The 21150-nt window shown below is 44.4% G+C and overlaps 1 protein-coding gene across 2 annotated transcripts in view; it reads right to left on the bottom strand.

The window, feature by feature from the left end:
- NOLC1 (nucleolar and coiled-body phosphoprotein 1) overlaps positions 1 to 19675 on the bottom strand; it is a 99176-nt gene extending 79501 nt beyond the window's left edge. The window contains exons 1-4 of one of the 2 annotated variants that reach the window (XM_029609010.1): positions 19320 to 19675; positions 11502 to 11557; positions 3355 to 3482; positions 1277 to 1401 (exon numbers count right to left, since the gene is read on the bottom strand). In XM_029609010.1, the coding sequence (XP_029464870.1) occupies positions 1277 to 1401; positions 3355 to 3482; positions 11502 to 11557; positions 19320 to 19430 (420 nt within the window). In that variant the 5' untranslated portion in view covers positions 19431 to 19675. The remainder of the gene's footprint in view (positions 1 to 1276; positions 1402 to 3354; positions 3483 to 11501; positions 11558 to 19319) is intronic. The other variant, XM_029609009.1, reaches the window with a different exon arrangement.
- Between the last annotated feature and the right edge of the window lie 1475 nt (positions 19676 to 21150).

Raw genomic sequence — 21150 nt, 5'->3', positions numbered from 1 at the left:
AAGAGAGAAAATACCTTCACTGCCGCGCTCGAGGTTGCACCCTCTGCCTCTCAGCCTCACCCGATGTCGGGGGCTAGGTCTCCGCCGTGGGTTGGCTGCCGGACCGAGGCTCACCTCCGAGGGATCGCAGAAATCACCTCGGGAATTCTCAACTGGGGGAGGGACCCAACGTGTGTCACCGCAGGAGAGCGGGCTCGTCTGTAGAGGTAAGATTTCTTTGGTAAAACTCACTCTAACGCTGTGCTAGCGTGCATAGAGTCCCTAACTGCCATGGAGACGGAAAATACTGAAGAGCTGCACTTCCTGCAGGGGTATATGTACTAGGGCCGACGTCAGATTGAAATCTGATCCGTCTCCAATTGCTATCAGGAGTACACTATACCCATTGGTCCTGAGTCCATCTGCTACCCACTAGGAAATATACAATTTGTAGCTCCCACCAAAGGAATTAAGACATCTCTGGCACTGTATGGGGGGGGGGAGGGGGAGGGAGGGCCCAGCCCACTGGTAAATCCCCCCCAACTCACTGGGCTGTGTCAATATTCTCCGGATATTAAGGCGAAGGGCAGGAGCCCAGCCTTGCCTATTACAAAGTGATCTCAGTCTTTTTTTTTTTTTTTTACTACTTACTACAAGTTGATCTCGTCAAAGGTACTAAGGTTAGGGTACCCCCTTCACTTATTAATCAAATCAAATAAAGAATTTTGCAAAGGATCAGGACCGCAGGTTATGCCATCCTTCATCTGCTGGAGACAGAGAAATACTAAAGGTTCGCAGGTGGCACACCAGGTTATCAGCTTTTCTCTGACTCCATCTGCTGGAAGGGAGGCATAACCCAGTGGTCTGGACTGATCCTGGTATGTACAGGGAACTATTGTTTCCTATTATCTTCAAATATAAATCCTTGTAAAATTGAGAGAACCTCCTTCTTATACAAATCATATAATAATGAAAGGGGATGGGGGTTTTGTGAGGCCAACATGCTGTGAATGAAGACTCAGGATGCCCAAGAGAGGCAAACAGCCAAAACTGAACAGTGGGAAACTACTGAGCAATAAAGAAATTAGAGAGTTGGGGGATCTGTGTGGTCAGTGTATCACAATCAACAGACAAAGTCTTTTCAGTTAAAATATATTGCTGCTTGTTCCAGAAACAGTTTCTCAAAATCACGGTTAGACAGATGAAAAGCAAACCCAAGCTCCTTTATTCAAAGGAGCATCAATAGAAGGCTCGGGAACATCTTAAGAAAACAGCTGGAAGGATCCCTCTTCCTTACCTTTTTCTTTGCTTCCTCTTCTTCTGACTCCGAGTCCTCGCTGGAGTCCTCACTGCTGCTGCTCGTGGCCGGCTTTGCAGGGGCCGCCTTCACCGCAGGCTTTGTCACCTTCGCCGGCTGGATCGCTAGGGATGGGGGACAAGGAAATCATGCAGGTCAAATTAAATTCTCTCCAAGTAAAAAGCATAAACTTATAATGAAGAACAGAACCATAAGTGCATCCAGTAACAGGCAATGCTGACGACTAGAGAAACCAAGTGACCAAGCCTCAGAGCCACCCTAGAATGCCCCCCTCCCCCCCACGATACACCTCGATCTACGCCCTCTTTGAACTCGATATTCTTCATCTCATGTTTAAACTGGTCACCTACAAGCATAGCTAAGCACTGTCATAAACATCACTTTAGTTGCTTGGGCCATAATCCCTACTGGCCAAAGCATTTACACACTTTAACATGTTATCTTCAGATTACTGCTTAGTTGTATTTTATAAACTGAAGCAAGTCATAAAATTTCAGATGCAGTAACCGAACAAAGTTTACACTTATCCTTGCTCACGCCGAAATTAGTGTATATTAGCAATGGGGGAAGGAGGAATTCAATGAATCAGCATCTTCTAGTGCAAACAAGGAAACAAATCACCGTGTAGGCACCAATGCACTTTGGTAGGAGACACCCAGAAAGTAAGCTAAAGGAAACAAGACGAGACCCACCTTGCGCGTGGCACCTACCTGGCAAGAAAGGGGCATCGGCACCAACATGGCCATTTTTGGCACTACAATGTATACTAGAAAAATTAATGAACTTCCTCTCCCAACTCACTCCACCATTAACCTCAAGATAAGCAAACCCTTGAATTTTCCAGACATGTCCAGAGTCTCCTCCCTACTTTTTTTTTTTTTAAACTTTCATCCTCTGATTTTTTGGTCTCTCCTAAATCATCCTTTGTTTTCTGGCTGTCTCCCTCTACCCAGCTTTTGCTTTTTTTTGTTCCCCCTGCGCTGCCTTTATGCAGCACACCTCCCCTTTGGCTCCTTCTATTCACAAAACCTCTTACTCCCTTCTCTTTATAATAATCCCCTACCCCCTGGGGCAATAGTAGCCATGGGCACACAATGTCCGTGCCCTGAATCCATTTGCCTGTGGCCCCTGGCTGTTCCCTTTACTGCTCTGGACCCTCCTCCTGCAAGCAGCCTGCAGGAAACAGGGAGGATGGGGGGGGGGGGGGGGCTGGAAAAGGGAGGGCACCAACCGTTTCCTTCCCTGCAGTGTACGTGTTCCACTCGCCCCCTCATACCCCTACAGGAAGGTAAGGAGGGAGACTGGAGCAGGCACTGCACACGCAGCATGTTTTGAGAAACAGGAGAGGAGAGACTGGACAATGGAGCAGAGCAATTGTTTTCTATTCTGCTGTGTGCTCCCAGTCTCATCTCCTCCAACCCCGTCTCCTTGTTTCAATGGTGAGGGAGGGGAGGGGTTGATACAGACACAGACAGTGGGATCTCAAGACCTGACAAGGAACAGAAATCAATGGCATATAATAGAGGAGGTTGGGGCAATTCTAGTATAAGGGGAAGTGTCGGAAGGAAGGTCCCGGCTGCATTCCTATTCCTTTCCATATCCCTGGTGCTCTCACATCCTCCAATCGCACACCCCCCCCCTCCCTGGGCACTGCACCCTCACACACATAAACCCCCTTCCTCAGCTGATCCCGCAGGTAATTCCCTCTCCCACATCTCACTCAAATCCCTCCCCCCCCCAACCCAGCTCCTCTCTCATACAACTCCAGCCTCTTCTCACCCCCCCCCCCCCCCCATCTCTGCCCACCCTCCTCTGCTGCCAGGAGCTGGACTCACGCTTTGAACCACCAGAGCACCCAAGTACCAAGAGAAACTCTGGCCCATGCAGCACAAGAAAACATTGCCTAAGATGCCATTGCTCTCCTTCTCCTACTGCTGGTCAGCTCAATGATGGTGGTGAGAGAGGGGAAACATCAGTTAGGAACAAGGGATGAGGGGCAGCTGCCCAGCCCAACTCGGAACATTTCCCATGATTCTGCAGCAAGGGCCAACTCCTACCTGGCTTTTTAGAGGGAGGTTCATCTTCCTCACTGGAAGTGTCTTCACTGCTAGAAGAATCTTTATTGATTGCCTTTTTGGAGGCTGGTCCATTTGATACCAGTTTCCTTTTCTTTGCTTCTGGGGATCTGAGAGGAAGGGAAGGCAACAAGGAAAGTAAGTAAAGTATCCAAAAGGAAAGCTTTTCTCCTCCCTGTGCGTTTCTAGTAGGGGTGTGCATTCGTTTTCGCCGTATTGGTGATCCGCAACATATAATGCACTATTCGTAGTATTCGTGGGGAAGCGAAACGTATCGCGATTCCCCACGAATACACGAATCTTCACCGAATTATACGGCCACCTAATTAAAAATGTAAACAAACCCCCCACCCTCCTGAATCCCCCCAAGACTTACCAAAACTCCCTGGTGGTCCAGCGGGGGGTCCGGGAACCATCCCCTGCACTCACACCCTCGGTGCCGGTTTCATCATAGCGCCGATAGCCTTTGTCACAGGGGCTACTGGTGCCATTGGTCAGCCCCTGTCACATGATCAACGGCACCATCTTGTGCTCCTACCATGTGACAGGGGCTGACCAATGGCACCAGTAGCCCCTGTGACATAATATGGGGAAAGGCGATCGGCGCCATTTTGAATACTGGCAGCAGATCGCCTTTGCCCTCACTATGTCACAGGGGCAGACCGTCGGTACCTGTGACATAGTGAGAGCAAAGGCGATCGGCGCCATTTTTGAGTACTGGCATCGGACAGCCGGTGTGCAGAAGGTCGCTCCCGGACCCCCGCTGGACTTTTGGCAAGTTTTGTGGGGGTCAAGAGGCCCCCCCAAGCTGGCGAAAAGTCCCTGGGGGTCCAACGGGGGTCCCGGAACGACCCTCCTGCACTCGGCCGTCCGATGCCAGTACTCAAAATGGCGCCGATAGCCTTTGCCCATACTATGTCACAGGGCTACCGGTGCCATTGGTCAGCCCCTGTCACATGGTAGGAGCACAAGATGGCACCGATGACCATTGTGACAGGGGCTGACCAATGGCAACGGTAGCCCCTGTGACAAAGGCTATCGGCGCCATGATGAAACCAGCACAGAGGGTGTGAGTGCAAGGAATGGCTCCGGACTCCCCGCTAGACCACCAGGGAGTTTTGGTAAGTCTTGGGGGGGGGGGGGGGGGGGGGGGGGAATGGGGGGGGTGGGATAAGGAGGGTGGGGGTTGTAGTTATTTTAATTTAGCTGGGACTACGAATAGAAATCACCGTTATTAACAGCATCGGGGTGCCATACGGCCGAATACAACGTATCTGCTCCCCGATACAACGTATGGCGTCCTCTGCACATCCCTAGTTTCTAGTCCTCACAGTTGCTCCTGCATGCAGAGACCTCCCCTTCTGGATGGAGGAGCAACCATGGGGACCAAGAGAGCACACTCACTGTAACCCTGTGCTGGAGTACTAAGTCCTGCAACCCAAGAGTAAAGACATATGGAGAGGAGAGAGAAAACTGACAGATAAAAGGGAAGTGAGAAGCAGGGGATATTGGCAAGAAAGGAGACAAAAAGAGTGAGAGAGATGTGGAGTGGAACATTTTCCATTCCTAAAAATTTCAGTGTTTCGAAAACTCAAATAAGGGAGGTCTATCCAATATTAGGCAAGCTTGGCAATTTATTTTTATTTATTTATTTAAAATCTTATTCTATACCGTCGTTAAGCTACATGCCTTCACAGCGATTCATAATAGGGCACATAACGTCATGTTGCATAAAATGTCTTAAATTATATCAACTAAACAGGTGCCATCAAAATACTGTAACAGTTTCATAATAAATATTAATTGGTGGGTGTTATAAGTCATGTCCAGTTCTATCTGTATCAGTTATAAGATAAAATACTACTTAACTCTAGTCCTTTGTTGTTGAAAGAAAAAAAAAATAAATAAATAAAAATGAGGAACACACAAATTAAGTAAAATTTGTGTGTGGGAGTTCTACTGACCGCATCCTACATTTTCCTGGGTTCTGCTCTCCATTCTCTTTGTGGTATTTCAAGCTCTGAATGTTTTGGTACAACATTAAAACCACAATAAATATACAATTCCGCTTTTTGACTGCGTAAGTCATGTGATCTTACTAGACAGATTGAAAAAATTAGGACTAGCTGGAAGTGGACTTCAATGGTTTAAATCCTACTCATTTTCTCGTCAGCAACAGGTGAGAAATGGGCCCCAGCTGGTATTCTTCAGACAGACAAAGGAGTTCCTCAGGGATCTATATTGTCCTCAGTGCTTTTTAATATTTATTTAAAGCCATTATTTGCGTTATTGGATTCTTTTATTATTTGAGTTCTACGCTGATGATATCCAGCTATACCTACCTGTATATACATATACCTCAGCCATATGACAGCAGATTTCAAAGTGTTCAGATTTGTCAATGACTGGATGAAATGAAATACACTGATTTTAAATTTTAAAAAAGTCAGATTCTTTGGATCAAGAAAGTCAAGATCTTCTGACAGTACTCTTGTTTACCGATGGGGTTAATATCACATTGTAGACCATATCCACAATTTAGGTTTTTAAAATTGTTAATACTCCTCAATTAAGTTTCAATCCTATAAGCTGGATATTTTAGACTAAAGCAGCTTCAGCACTTAAACCACTGCTCAGACTGATTTTCACATGATAGTGCAAGCTTTCATATTAACAATTATTAAAATTCTTTACACATGGGACTTCCAAATTCATATCTACAGGCTTTACAATTATTACAAAATTCAGCAGCCCACCACTTAGTTTTAGGAACCCTTATGAATGTACATGTAACATGCTATTTCAAAGTTTATATCTGTTACCAGTTATTCGAAGATTGAAATTTAAAATCACTACCTTAGTATTTAAATCCCTCCAAGAGGATGTTCCAGAATACCTATTATACTTAAATACCATGTACCTTCTCGATCATATCAGAATCTTTTAGAGACTCCCAGTATCAAGATTGCCCATTTACAGGAAACACAGAACTGTGTGCTTTCAATTATAGACCCAATGTTATGAAACAAACTGCCAAATCATCTTAGACTATTAGTAGGTACATTTTATACTAAATGTATTTATAACGTATGTAATGAAATGGAAAAATTACTTACCTAATAATTTTGTTTTCCTTAGTGTAGTGTAGACAGATGGACTCAGGACCAGTGGGTTATGTGTTCCCCTACTAACAGTTGGGAGACAGAGTCAGGTTTCAAAGCTGACTTCACCCTAGATATACCCCTGCAGTGACCTCAGCTCTTCAGTATTCTCTTCGAAAAGCCATTGTGGACATATATAAATCGAAGAACTTGATTAGAATTTGGATACAACTTGATTAAACCCTTAGTTACAAAACTTGATTAAAAACTAGAGACCGCCAGTGTACTCAGCCAACATAAGCGTCGAAACCAGCCATACTGTATGTAGATGCCCTGAACTAGGGGTAGGGCGACGGCTTACCCATATTCATATGGAATCAAGGTTCGCCTCATAGGTGATTACTTGGTGCCTCTCCTGGGCAGCCATGGGTGGGATGCTGAGTCCATCTGTCTACACTAAGGAAAACAAAATTATCAGGTAAATAATTTCTCCATTTCCTAACATATAGCCAGATGGACTCAGGACCACTGGGATGTTCAAAAGCTACTCCCGAACGGGGTGGGAGGCTGCCCATGGTCCAGTTAGCAACACCCTTGCAAAGACTGCGTCTTCTCGAGCCTGGACGTCCAGGCGGTAGAACTTGGAGGTGTGTGGGGGAAGACCACTTCGCTCCTTGACAGATGTCGGCAGGCGACAGTAGCTTAGCTTCTGCCCAGGATACTGCTGGGCCCTAGTATAATGAGCTTTCACCTGAAGGGATAAAGGCTTCCCTGCCTCTACGTAAGCTGCCTTGATTACTTCCTTGATCTGGCTCGTGAAGCCGCTTCGCCCCGTTTCTTCCTGCTATGAAGAATAAAACAAGCGATCCGTCTTGCCCACGGGTTCAGAGTTCTCCAGGTACCGCACTAAGAATCTCCTGACGTTTAGATGGCGAAGAAAGCGGGAGACTTCCGTGTCTTTGTGTTCCTCCAGTGTCTGTAAGGAGAAGGATTGATTCAAGTGAAACTACGAGACCACCTTTGGTAAGAAGGAGGGGGCAGTGAGAAGCTGTACTGTTCCTTGAGTAAATCGAAGGAATAGTTCGACAGGTTAGTGCCTGTAGTTCCGAGATGCGACGGGCCGAGGATATTGCCACCAAGAATACAGTCTTTAGTGTTAATAGGCATAGCGATAGACTGTGCATCAGTCTGAAGGAAGGCCCTACTAGGAAGTCCAATAGTAGATGGGGTTAAACAGCCCATTTTCCTAAATTGGGTGGTCGGGAGTTAAGTCCAGATGTTGCAGACAGTTTTCCGTTCACCCTCAGCCCTGAAGCAGGAGAAGCTGCTACCTGGACCTTGAAGGAGTTGAGGGACAAACCCTTTCTTCAGGCCATCCTGTAAAATTCCAGAATCCATAGGGATCTTTGCCGTTTGGAGGCAACCTGTGGCCCTCCCACCAGGCCTCAATGTTCTCCAGATCCGTACGTATGCCAGGGACCTTGAGAACTCTGCGCGCGAAGCAAGGTGGCGATCATGGACACAGAGTAACCGCACTTCTTCAGGCGAGCTCTCTCAAAGGCCAAACTGTAAGACAGAATCGAGACAGATCTTCGTGAATATTTGGGCCCTGCTGGAGAAGGTCCCTGTGTGGGGGGAGGCACAGAGGTCTCTCCATGAGGAGCCTCTGCATGTCTGTGTACCACGGTTGTCCTGGGCCAATCCGGGGCCACCAGGAGGATTAAACCTCTGAGGTGTTCTATCTTGCAGGTCATGGGGGGAAGGCGTACTGCAAGTCCTTCTCGGCCAGGTCTGGACAAGGGCGTCTATCCTTGGGAGTACTGATCTTGTCTGCGACTGAAGAACCAGGGGTCTTTCGCATTGTGAGATGTGGCCAGTAGGTCCATGGCTGGGAGGCCCCCAGCGATTTACTAGGAGCTGGAAGCCTTTGGTTGACCGCATCCATTCCCCTGGGACCAGGCTTTTCATGCAGAGAAAGTCCGCTGTGATGTTGTCTTTTCCCATGATGTGGGAGGCCAAAAATCCCTTATAGGTGTAACCTCATCCATTTCCATAAGGGGGTTTATTTCCAGAGACATCTGATGGCTCTTGGTTCCTCCCTGGAAGTTGATGTAGGCAATGTTGTTGCGTTGTCAGACATCACCTGGATTGCTTGCCCCTGGAGGGTGTGGTTGAATTGCAGGCATGCTAGTCTGACCACTCGAGCTTCCAGGCAGATTATGTTCCAGTTTGCCTCTTCCTTGGTCCATTGTCCCTGGGCTATCAGTTCCTGACAGTGAGCTCCCCACCCTCAGAGGCTTGCGACTGTCATGAGGACGATCCATCTCGGTGGGGATAGAGTTACACCCTTGCTTAGGTGGATTTCCTGTAGCCACCACTGGAGCCAAGAGCATACCTCCGTTGGTAGGTGGAGGCGAATCAAGTCAGTCTTGGGTCAGTGGGTTCCAGCGTGACAGTAAGGAGCACTGGAGAGGCCATATGTGAGCCCTCACCCATAGTGCTACTTCCAGGGTTGATGCCATGAGGCAGAAGACCTGAAGATAGCCCCACACCTTGGGGTGCATTGTGGTCGTCAACCGGTCCATCAGTTTCCTCCTCCTCAGGGGAGGAAGACCTTGTTCTGCTTGGTGTTGAATCGGGCCCCTCAGATACTCTAAGGACTGAGAGGGTTTGAGGCTGCTTTTGGAGAATGTTCTGGGGGCGGATGCCAGACTGAAGGGTAACGCCCGGAACTGGTAATGGCGGCCCAGTACCACAAAGCATAGAAAATGCTGGTGGTCTTGATGGACTGGAATATGAAGGTAGGCTTCGGAGAGGTCCAGGGAGGTTAAGAACTGCCATTATGACAGAGCGGAGCGTTCCTTGCAGAAGTGTAATATCTGCAGATGACAGTTGAATGCTCTTGAAATCCAGGATGGGCCAAAATAAGCCCTCTTTCTTGGACACGTTAAAATAGATGGAATGGGTGTAGGTACCCGGAGTAGTATAGCCCTCAGACTAAGGAGCCTTATCAGTATGGATTCTACTATGCCAGTTTCTTTTGCTGGGAGTGACATCATGAACCTATCCCAAGGGATGCTGCAAAATTCCAAAGCGTAGCCTTCTCGTATGATGTCCAGTACCCATTTGTCCAACGTGATCTTGACCCACTGCTGGTAGAAGAAGGCAAAGTCGACCCCCTATCTCCTCTTCCTGTGGATGGGTCAGCCCAACTTCATTGATAAGCTCAGTCAAGCCTCAGCACGAACCTGTTCCTCTTTTGGGTTGCTGGGTTCCGAAAGGTCCAAGACCTCCCGAGGGTCGAACGTGACTGGAATGATGTAGGGCCAGAAGCGCTGGGAGCCCCTGCCCCAACCCCTCATGGGTGAGGGGCACCGAGAACCTCTTTTTCCTGTCTTCCCGGTGGTCGAGGCACTGGAGATTTGCCTCACTTACTGGCTAGCTTCTCCAACTCGCTTCCGAATAGGAGGGATTCCTTAAATGGCATCTTTGTGAAGTTCGCCTTAGAGGTTGCCTCCGCTGACCAGTTCCACAACCATAACTGTCTTGTGGCCGCCGCCACCATTGAGGCTGCTACTCTGGCCGAGGTACGCACTAGGTACGAGCTTGCGTCCACCAGGAAGGCTGTGGTGGGTTCAATCGCCTCTGCGGCGTGTGCCCCAGAGCTATCTGCCTCTCTCGAGAGGAGCAAACAGGAGCGAGCCAACAGGGCAAGCCAAGCAAGTAGACCAGAGAGAAGACTTACCAAAGCCCTTCCATGTCTCTGGATCGGAGTTTCTTCTCTACTTACCTGGTCTCTGCACTTTACCGGCTGAGTACAGAGATAGTCTCCAGCTGGGGCGGGGGGGGGCTTTGGGCCTTCACCGTCTCACACTGCTCTGCACCTGCTACCTTTCAGCTGCTTCAGCAGTTAAGTCCACACCAGGAACTGGAGCAAGGCATCACCTGGGAGGGATCTCGGAAATCACCTCAGGAATTCTCAACTGGGGGGAGGGACCTTTAGGTATCACCGCAGGAGAGAGGGGCTTGATCTTCCTTTAAAAGTCAAGGTTAAAAATTTCTCTTTGGATTAGTGCTGCAATCCTGCTAACACCGTGCTAGTGTGGGGTTAGCATCCACATCTGCTAAGGAGAGAGAGAGATACTGAAGAGCTGAGGTCACCACAGGGGTATATCTAGGGTGATGTCAGCTCTGAAACCTGACTCAGTCTCCCATCTGCTAGCAGGGGAACACATAATCCACTGGTCCTGAGTCCATTTGGCTACATGCTAGGAAATTATTGGTCGTTTATAATGTACTAAATTGTATTCTGCTTAGCATGATTCTTTTACTATAAGCATATTACAAATTTAAATAAAATCGATTTCCCTCCAATCAAATTCAATCAGTTCAACTACTCAGTCTTCAGAAACAGAAAAAGCATGAACATTTATGGTGGGATTTTTTCTTTTTTATGAATACATGGGTTAAATGCGTCAAAAATCAGATCTATTTAGAGCATCAGGAAAATTTGCATAGTAAAACCGTGCTAACTTATGCAAATTTTATGAAAATGAGAAAAATCTGCTTAAGAAGCTTTTTCAAAAGATTTTTCCAAGGAAAAATTTTCCTATTGAAAATTTTCCAGAAAACCCACATTTGCAAGGACTGGAAAGGTGACAGAAAAAGGAGGTGTCAAGAGAGTCTGAAGCGGCTATATATAGCTTTAATTGAATATATTAAGAAATATTATAATATGGGCTTTTGCAACTGTTTTGTGTATGGTAAGTGATTCTTGTTCTATGACAATGTGCTAACCCCTATCTGCCCTTCTGGTTTTCTTTTGCTACATTTTTTCTTTATACCCACAGTAAAGATTTCAGTTTCTGATATACCAGACAATCGAGACCTACACTGCTCTGTGCACAGCTAAAAAAGTTGCTGTTTTTATGGCCCTCCCTCTTCCTCACAACCTGCCCCATGCTACAAACAGGCTCCAAGAAAAATTCAAACTAAAGCACTTTGTTCCTCGAAGCAGGCAACACTCACTTCAGCCAGTAGTTGAAGATTTCCAAGAGAGAAACAGCATTGGGATCTTGGTCTTTCTGTGAAATAAAAAAAAAAAAAAGATATGACTAACCAAGCAGGGTAAAATGGATTACATGACAGCATGTTATTTATACAAATCATTATCTATTGGTTTAGAGCTATCTTTCTGCTCATAAATGCTTGCTTCTGCATTCACACATTTGAGGCATTTGAATATCTTTACCATGTCCTCAATCTCCCCTTTACATACTTAAGATCCTTACAACTCATTTCAAGCGAAGCTTTGGTGCAGGCTCTGCCCAATTTAATTAGTCCTTGTCTGAAGCCCCCTCTCTATTGTTTATATCCTTTCAGAAGTAGGTCCTCCAGAACAAGACACAATACACCGCCAGAGGCGATATCACCAATCTGTACAGAAGCATTAACATCTTTTTCCTAGTGGTTATGCCTTCACTTATGAGACCTTTTATGTATGGCTTTTATGTAAATGTGAGGTCTGTTAAGAAAAAGGAAATTGAGATTGTCAATCTTTTAATGTGGATTTTTTTGGTTTATTACTGAGTCATGGATGAAAGATTCTGCTGTAGTATCGATGAATGGCCTATGTCCTACAGGTTATTCTGGAGTTGTGTGAGGAAGGGTACTTGTATTTTTTAAAGATCATTTTAATGTGATTAATGTCGAGACTTCAAATACTGGGAATTTTCAAGCCTTGGTATTGAATGTCCAGGTTTGTGCAGTTTGTCCTGTATACTACCCTCCGGCACAAGGAATAGCCACGGTTGATGCAGTTGTTGAATTTATAGCAATGTTAGCATTATGCTATAAAAATTTTATAGTCTTGGGTGATTTTAACATTTTGAAAATACAGAAACAAGGAATGCTGTGGAGTTTTTATCCGTTAAGAGGATAATTGGGTTGACAGTTTTAGCAAACTACCCACCGAGATAGTCATATGTTAAGACATTTTGATTTTGTATAATTTATTTCAAGGTAATGTTTCTTGTACAAAAGATTTTTGTGCTATGGTCTAATCACAGATTATTGCTGGTTAATTTTGAATATAAAGAGATTATTAAAAGGTGTGAAGTGAAACTGTTTTTCTGAAATTTCTAAAGACGACTGGCTTGCAAAGTGGAAGAGAATGAAATTGTCCTTTGATTGTACCCAAACTGTTGATGCCGTTATTTTGCGGAATTACCAACTTCTGTTCCCTGTACGCACCCGGATCAGTTCAGACTCCTGGGTTTGGCCCCCCTCTAGCAGATGGAGACAGAAATTTACCAAACAAACTCCGCCTCATATAGACCGGTGCCACCTACAGTCTGGCAGTATTCTTCTGTCTCCAGCAGGTGGAGGAGGTGCCAAACCTACAGTCTGTGCTAGGGTCTTAGATAAAATGAGAAAAATTGTTAGAAAAAAAACTGAAAGGAGCAGCTACAAAAGTAAAAAGTGTGCAAGAGGCACGGTTCATTGTTAAAAAAAAAATACCATCCTAGAAGCACAGTCCAGATGTATTCCACACATTAAGTGGAAAGGCGGCAAAACGATTTCCGGCATGGTTAAAAGGGGAGGTGAAAGAAGTTATTTTAGCCAAAAGATCTTCATTCAAAAATTGGAAGAAGGATCCAACAGAAGAAAATAGGATAATGCATAAACGTTGACAAGTTAAATGTAAGACATTGATAAGACAGGCTAAAAGAGAATTTGAAAAGAAGTTGGCCGTAGAGGCAAAAACTCACAATAAAAATTTTTAAATGTATCCGAAGTAGAAAGCCTGTGAGGGAGTCAGTTGGACTGTCAGATGATTGAGGCGTTAAAGGGGCACATAAAGAAGATAAGGCCATCGTGGAAAGATTAAATGATTTCTTTGCTTCGGTGTTTACTGAAGAGGATGTTGGGGAGGTACCCGTACTGGAGAAGGTTTTCATGGGTAATGATTCAGATGGACTGAATCAAATCACGGTGAACCTAGAAGATGTGGTAGACCTGATTGACAAACTGAAGTATAGTAAATCACCTGGACCGGATGGTATACACCCCAGAGTTCTGAAGGAACTAAAATATGAAATTTCAGACCTATTAGTAAAAATTTGTAACCTATCATTGAAATCATCCATTGTACCTGAAGACTGGAGGATTGCTAATGTAACTCCAATATTTAAAAAGGGTTCCAAGGGCGATCCGGGAAACTACAGACCGGTTAACCTGACTTCAGTACCAGAAAAAATATAGTGGAAAATGTTCTAAACATCAAAATCACAGAACATATAGAAAGACATGGTTTAATGGTACAAAGTCAGCATGGCTTTACCCAAGGCAGGTCTTGCCTCACAATCTGCTTCACTTTTTTGAAGGACTTAAACATGTGGACAAAGGTGAACCGGTAGATGTAGTATACTTGGATTTTCAGAAGGCGTTTGATAAGGTTCCTCATGAGAGGCTGCAAGGAAAAGTAAAAAGTGGAAGGGAGTGGGCAGTGGAGTGCCTCAGGGATCTGTATTGGGACTCTTACTTTTCAATATATTTATAAATGATCTGGAAAGAAATACGACGAGTAAGATAATCAAATTTGCAGATGACGCAAAATTGTTCAGAGTAGTTAAATCACAAAGCAGATTGTGATAAATTGCAGGAAGACCTTGTGAGACTGGAAAATTGGGCATCCAAATGGCAGATGAAATTTAATGTGGATAAGTGCAAGGTGATGCATATAGGGAAAAAGAACCCATGCTAAAATTACACAATGTTGGGTTCCATATTAGGTGCTACAACCCAAGAAAGAGATCTAGGTGTCATAGTGGATAACACATTGAAATCGTCGGTTCAGTGTGCTGCGGCAGTCAAAAAAGCAAACAGAATGTTGGGAATTATTAGAAAGGGAACGGTGAATAAAACGGAAAATGTCATAATACCTCTGTATCACTCCATGGTGAGACCGCACCTTGAATACTGTGTACAATTCTGGTCACCGCATCTCAAAAAAGATATAAATTGCGATGGAGAAGGTACAGAGAAGGGCTACAAAAATGATAAGGGGAATGGAACAGCTCCCCTATGAGGAAAGGCTAAAGGGGTTAGGACTTTTCAGCTTGGAGAAGAGACGGCTGAGGGAGGTATGATAGAGGTGTAGAACAGGTAGATGTGAATCGGTTATTTACTCTTTCGGATAATAATGAACTGGTGTGATGTCCCCACTAATGCCGGTATAAAAAAGCTTTAAATAAATAAATAGAAAGACTAGGGGGCACTCCATGAAGTTAGCATGGGGCACATTTAAAACTAATCGGAGAAAGTTCTTTTTTACTCAACGCACAATTAAACCCTGGAATTTGTTGCCAGAGGATGTGGTTAGTGCAGTTAGTATAGCTGTGTTTAAAAAAGGATTGGATAAGTTCTTGGAGGAGAATTCCATTACCTGTTATTAAGTAAGTTGACTTAGAAAATAGCCACTGCTATTACTAGCAACAATAACATGGAATAGACTTAGTTTTTGGGTACTTGCCAGGTTCTTTTGGCCTGGATTGGCCACTGTTGGAAACAGGATGCTGGGCTTGATGGACCCTTGGTCTGACCCAGTATGGCATGTCCTTATGTACAATTTCTGGAGTGCTACCCTTGTCATTACCTGTACCACCTACACTGATAGAATTATTACATTAGAAACAGTCCCAAGTACATATTACTAGGCATGTAGCATGCTGTGATAAAAAATCTGAGATACTCTCCAAAGCATTTTTATTACATAAGTCTCATCCTTTAAACTTTGAAAAATGCATAGTGATATCCAGTAACTTCTCAATATTCAAGATATCTTAACTATTGTCATGTTCAGGGATGAAGATATATACACACAATATTTAGAAGCCAGACAACTTTTAAGGAGCCAAGGAAAAAGTTGTACTTTCTTTTTTTTTAATCACTTTTTGTTCTCATTTTGTGTTACAATTTTGGTTATTTGTTTGATTTTTTTTTTATTTTGATTATTCTTTTGTCTATTAGTCAGGTTTTTTTTGTTTGTTTAATTTTCCTCAATTTAAGAACCATGTGACTTAGCACCTGAGATTTTTCCAGCATTAGCCATATTCCCATCTGCTATCTTACAGCAAAATCTCCATCAAGCAACCTCACAAACCAGGTTACTTTAAAACATTACATATACCCCTCCCACCCACAATGTCAGCATTCAGCTCATCGCTTGTCTCCATTGATCTCTCCTGGGAGCCTGCTCTCCCATAATTCCTCCTTAGCATTTCTATAGTGCTGTTAGATGTATGCAGCTTTGTAAGATACGTATGGGGAAATCCATCCTTCATAGAGCTTACAGTTTAGTTAAACTACAAAAAATAACCTCCAGGTGATGTCTTACCCTCTCACACCGAGGATGTGTCTCCAGGGCCATGTGCCCAGGAGGGAAGGGTTAGGAAGGCCATTATGTGGGCATCTGTTCATTAGAAATGTAGATAGCTGGTGGATACGAGGATCACTTAGGAACTTGCCTGCCTGGTATGAAGGTAGTGAGCCTCCACTTGTCACCTATATAAAAGTTTTTAAAGAGTGCTGGGGAGGAGCAGACTGGTGGGTAACAATGACATAGGAAGATATAAAAGGGAAGTGCTGGAGCCTGAATTTAGACTCTTAGGTAGGAAACTGAAATACAGAACCTCCAGGGTTGCATTCTTAGAGATGCAACCCATTAAGTGCAGAACCCCAGAGGAAGGCTGAGCTCCTGACTCTCACTGAATGGTGAGAGTCAGGAGCAGGGAATGATGCAGGGAAGAGGGTTTTAGATTTATTAGGGAAGAGGGAAACATTCTGGGAAAAAGGGAGTCTATTTTGATGGGATGGGCTCCACCTTAATAGGAAAAGGTTCAGGGAAGAGGGATTCAGCTTTGTAAGGAACTAGGGAAACTTTTGGGGAAAGGGGAGACTTTTCCGAAAGGATGGGCTCCACCTTAACCAGAGTGGAACCAAGCTGCTGGCACTAACTTTCAAAAAGGAGATAGAGCAGCTTTTGAACTAGAACAAGGGGGAAAGCCGACAGTCACTCAGCAGTGCATGGTTCGGAGAAATGTATTCTTGAAGGATACTAATGAAACAGGAGAGTTAGGGCATCCCAACAGAGAGGTTCCATTAAAAGCAAACAGTTCATATGCCTATATGTAAAAAAAAAAAAATCACCAAAGCTAATGATTTCCGAATTATCCCAAACAACTGAAAAGCAGGTTGTTAAAACAAGCAAAAAACACACTTTGAAATGTCTGTATGCCAATGCCAGAAGTCTAAGAAGTAAGATGGGAGAGTTAGAGTGTATAGCAGCAAATGATGAGATTGACATAATTGGCATCACAGAGACTTAATGGAAGGAGGATAACCAATGGGACAGTGCTGTATCATGGTACAAATTATATTGCAATGATAGGGAGGATCAACTTGGTGGGGGTGTGGCACTTTATGTCCGGGAGGGTATTGAGTCCAACAGGATAAAGATCATACAAGAGAGTAAATTCTCAGTAGAATCTATATGGTGTAGAAATCCCATGTGTGTTGGGTAAGAATATAGTGATAGGAGTATACTACTGTCCACCTGGACAAAATGGTCAGACAGATGATGAAATGCTAAGAGAAATCAGGGAAGCAAACCAATTTGGCAGTGCAATAATAATGGGAGATTTCAATTACCCCAATATTGACTGGGTAAATGTAACATCAGGACTTAGAGACAAAAAGTTCCTGGATGTAATAAATGATTGCTTCATGGAGCAATTGGTTCAGGAACCAACAAGAGAGGGAGCTATTTTAGATTTCTTAGTGGAACGTAAGATTTGGTGAGAGAAGTAACGGTGGTGGGGCCACTTGGCAACAGTTATCATAACATGATCAAATGTAAACTAATAACTGGAAGGGTGACAATAAGTAAATCTGCAGCTCTAACCCTAAATTTTAAAAAGGGAAACTTTGATAAAATGAGGAAAATAGTTAGAAAAAAACTGAAAGGTGCAGCTGCAAAGGTTAAAAGTGTTCAACAGGCTTGGACATTGTTTAAAAATACAATCCTAGAGGCGCAGTCCACATGTATTCCACGCATTAAGAAAGGTGGAAGGAAGGCAAAACGATTACCTCATGGTTAAAAGGTGAGGTGAAAGATGCTATTTTAGCCAAAAACACATCCTTCAGAAATTGGAAGAAGGATCCATCTGAAGAAAATAGGATAAAACATAAGCATTGTAAAACATTGATAAGACAGGCGAAGAGAGAATTTGAAATGAAGTTGGCCACAGAGGCAAAAAACTCATAATAAAACTATATCCAAAGCAAGAAACCTGTGAGGGAGTCGTTTGGACCATTAGATGACAGAGGGGTTTAAAGGGGCTCTTAGGAAAGATAATTGCAGAAAGACTAAATGAATTCTTTGCCTCCATGTTTACTAATGAGGATGTTGGGGAGATACCAGTTCCAGAGATGGTTTTCAGGGGTGATGAATCAGACGAACTGAACGAAATCACTGTGAACCTGGAAGCCGTAGTAGGCCAGATTGACAAACTAAAGAGTAGCAAATCACCTGGACTAGATGGTTTGCATCCTAGGGTTCTGAAGGAACTAAAAAATGAAATTTCTGATCTATTAGTTAAAATTTGTAACCTATCATTAAAATCATCCATTGTACCTGAAGACTGGAGGGTGGCCAATGTAACCCCAATATTTAAAAAAGGCTCCAGGGGCGATCCGGGTAACTATAGACCAGTGAGCCTGACTTCAGTGCCAGGAAAAATAGTGGAAACTATTCTCAAGAACAAAATCGTAGAGCATACAGAAAGACACGATTTAATGGAACACAGTCAACATGGATTTACTCATGGGAAGTCTTGCCTAACAAATCTGCTTCATTTTTTTTGAAGGGGTTAATAAACATGTGGATAAAGGTGAACCGGTAGATGTAGTGAATTTGGATTTTCAGAAGTTGTTTAACAAAGTCCCTCATGAGAGGCTTCTACGAAAACTAAGAAGTCATGGGATAGGAGGCGATGTCCTTTCGTGGATTACAAGCTGGTTAAAAGACAGGAAACAGAGAGTAGGATAAAATAGTTTTCTCAGTGGAAAAGGGTAAACAGTGGAGTGCCTCAGGGATCTGTACTTGGACTGGTGCTTTTCAATATATATATATATATAAATGATCTGGAAAGGAATACGACGAGTGAGGTTAACAAATTTGCGGATGATACAAAATTGCTACTTGCTAACCTCATGGAGTGCCCCCTAGTCTTACTATTACCTCAGAGTAAATAACGGATTAACATTTATCCCTTCTAGTCTTTTCATGATTTTGTATACCTCAACAGCTCATCCCTTCTCTCCCTAAGCTGTTCCACATTAATTCAATTCATCAGGCAGCAGCTCTTCTCCAAGTCCCTCTCCTCTATCGCCAAACCCGCGCTTTCCACTTTGCTGCTTCCTACTCCTAGAACAGACTGCATCGGCAAATTCAGTTCCAATCGAAAACCCCACCTTACATATATTACACACACGCTAACGCATCTCTACTCCTCATATCTTCTCATTCTAATTCACTGGTTCAAACACCTAGCTATAAACAACAGTTATCCTAAGATTCGTAGGTCTACTTATTTATCTCTTAACAGAAACCTCCAGTCTCGCGTCTCCATGCGCAAGAGTAATTTCTACTCCCCAGCAAATCTTCATACAAAGTTCACTTGCCCGTCCGCCCCGTCCAACCCAGTGAATTCACCCGTCTTCTCCCTCTTCCATTCTCTGCCCCAATTCTATATCTCCAAGCAAATGTACGCGCCCAGAACTCACCACGCCAGCGAATCTGCTAAACTCACGGGCGGCGCTAAGGAAATGATTATCCCTAAGAAAGGCGAACACGTGCGGGAAGAGATCACTGGGCACCGCGCTCGACTCCGCCATGCTCGCCGTCTTACGTACACTGACAGCGATATACGCACGCACCTCCTGGCGCCCCGCGTACACGTCAGCGGAAGCTGAGGCAGCACAGCTCCCTCGTGCGAGTGGTTACGTCATACGAATGCGTCAATGATACCGGGTAGGTGGCTTTTTCGCCAAATTACACTGCTTTTTAAATTTATAGGCGTTTATCTGCAGCGGGATTTTTCAACTTATTCCCTCTTTTCTTCTTTCCAAATTTAGCTCCCGCGGTCGCGCACCAGATTTCTACGCATGCGCATTAATGCAGACATTACAGATTCCCGATTGGCCAGAACCTGCTGAAATCCAACTGCTGCTTCCGGTTCCTCAGTGTCTAATGGTGCGCATGCTCCTTAACAACATAAGCATTTGCCATGCTGGGTGGCCAATTCAGGTTACAAGTATCTAAACATTAAACACTGCTGTGCACTTCATCTTATTGCAGGTGAAGTGCAAGCAGCATTTTCTGGCTACAGAGAGCAAATAAGCTTTATGTTTTGCAATAACTTGAGGGCAATAAGAAATATGTAGCAATCTTTATTGTAGCTAGTATTTTTTTTTAGTTCATGATTATGAAGGAGTTCAATTTCGATGCCCCCCCCCCCAAAAATGAAACTGAAGGGGTCTGAACGCTTCAACCTGACAAAGGACTTCATGTACCAGAATTCCCTGCTTCATGACGGGTTTACTTACAGTCTGCAATACAGCTGTAATTAGGACATTGAGAAACTCTCTGTCAGCACATTGCACATTTTCATTTTTTTGGCTTCGCTGTTCTTATTCTCTGATAAGCTTTCACTCATTTTTTTGGCTTCGCTGTTCTTATTCTCTGATAAGCTTTCACTGCTGTAACCTAGATTAGAACAATGGATGTATTATGTGATGGGCTGTATTACTGCAGACTCGCAAATTCCTTTCCAGAACTGCAAGTCCCAGCAGCCTCTCCTGCAGAACATGGGAGAAGTTTCACGAAAGTTCCAGGGTGTCTAGGGAGGGGGTCAGTAGCCCCTTCAGCCGGAATATGCTTGCTCAGCAATGCTTAGAACGCATGTGTAAAAGATAAGAACTGTAAAGTGCATAAGAGTCTGCTCCTGGAGGGGAGGGGCATGCAGTTGTACTGAGCCTTTGTCTTAGCTGCATCTTGCTGGCAATAAAAGTCTATCTTTACGGATCAGTTGTCTGGACCTCCTTACTGACTAAAAAGAGACGGTTACATTTGGCGAGCTCAGCCAGGAGGTACCGGGGACGCTATTTTAGCCCCCCAGTTGGTCCAGGGGATTTTGTGGCGGAGTGATCCCCCAGACGTACCTGGTGAGTGGCCACCGCTGAGTTCAGTGATCAGGTATCTGAGGGGGTCATTCCACGGAGATCCTCTGAGACCTTTGGGCTGGTGATCCGGGAAGAAGGCTTTCATGACGATCGGAAGACCCCTGCTGGCGAGTATCATGGAAACAAGGGAATAAGTGAAGAATAGATAAGGAAAATAACCGGTCCATCCCCGGCGGACCGAGGGGGCCTTGATCACACCCCACGCAGTGTGTTAGTAGGAATTACGTTCCGAAGACCACGCGCATAATAAGGAGAAAATTATAAGTGAAGCATACGATAGTGGGAATAGGTTTCTTGTTGTGTGAAAGAGAGTGAATGGCCTCGCAGTTCTAGGCCGGGCTGACCGCGTCCTAGTCGGGGCGATTGTGACCCT

This window comes from Rhinatrema bivittatum, chromosome 7, assembly GCF_901001135.1.
Source record: "Rhinatrema bivittatum chromosome 7, aRhiBiv1.1, whole genome shotgun sequence".
Lineage (NCBI taxonomy): Eukaryota > Metazoa > Chordata > Amphibia > Gymnophiona > Rhinatrematidae > Rhinatrema > Rhinatrema bivittatum.
The sequence above is the reverse complement of the archived record's forward strand: the minus strand, read 5'-3'. Positions and strand labels throughout refer to the sequence as shown.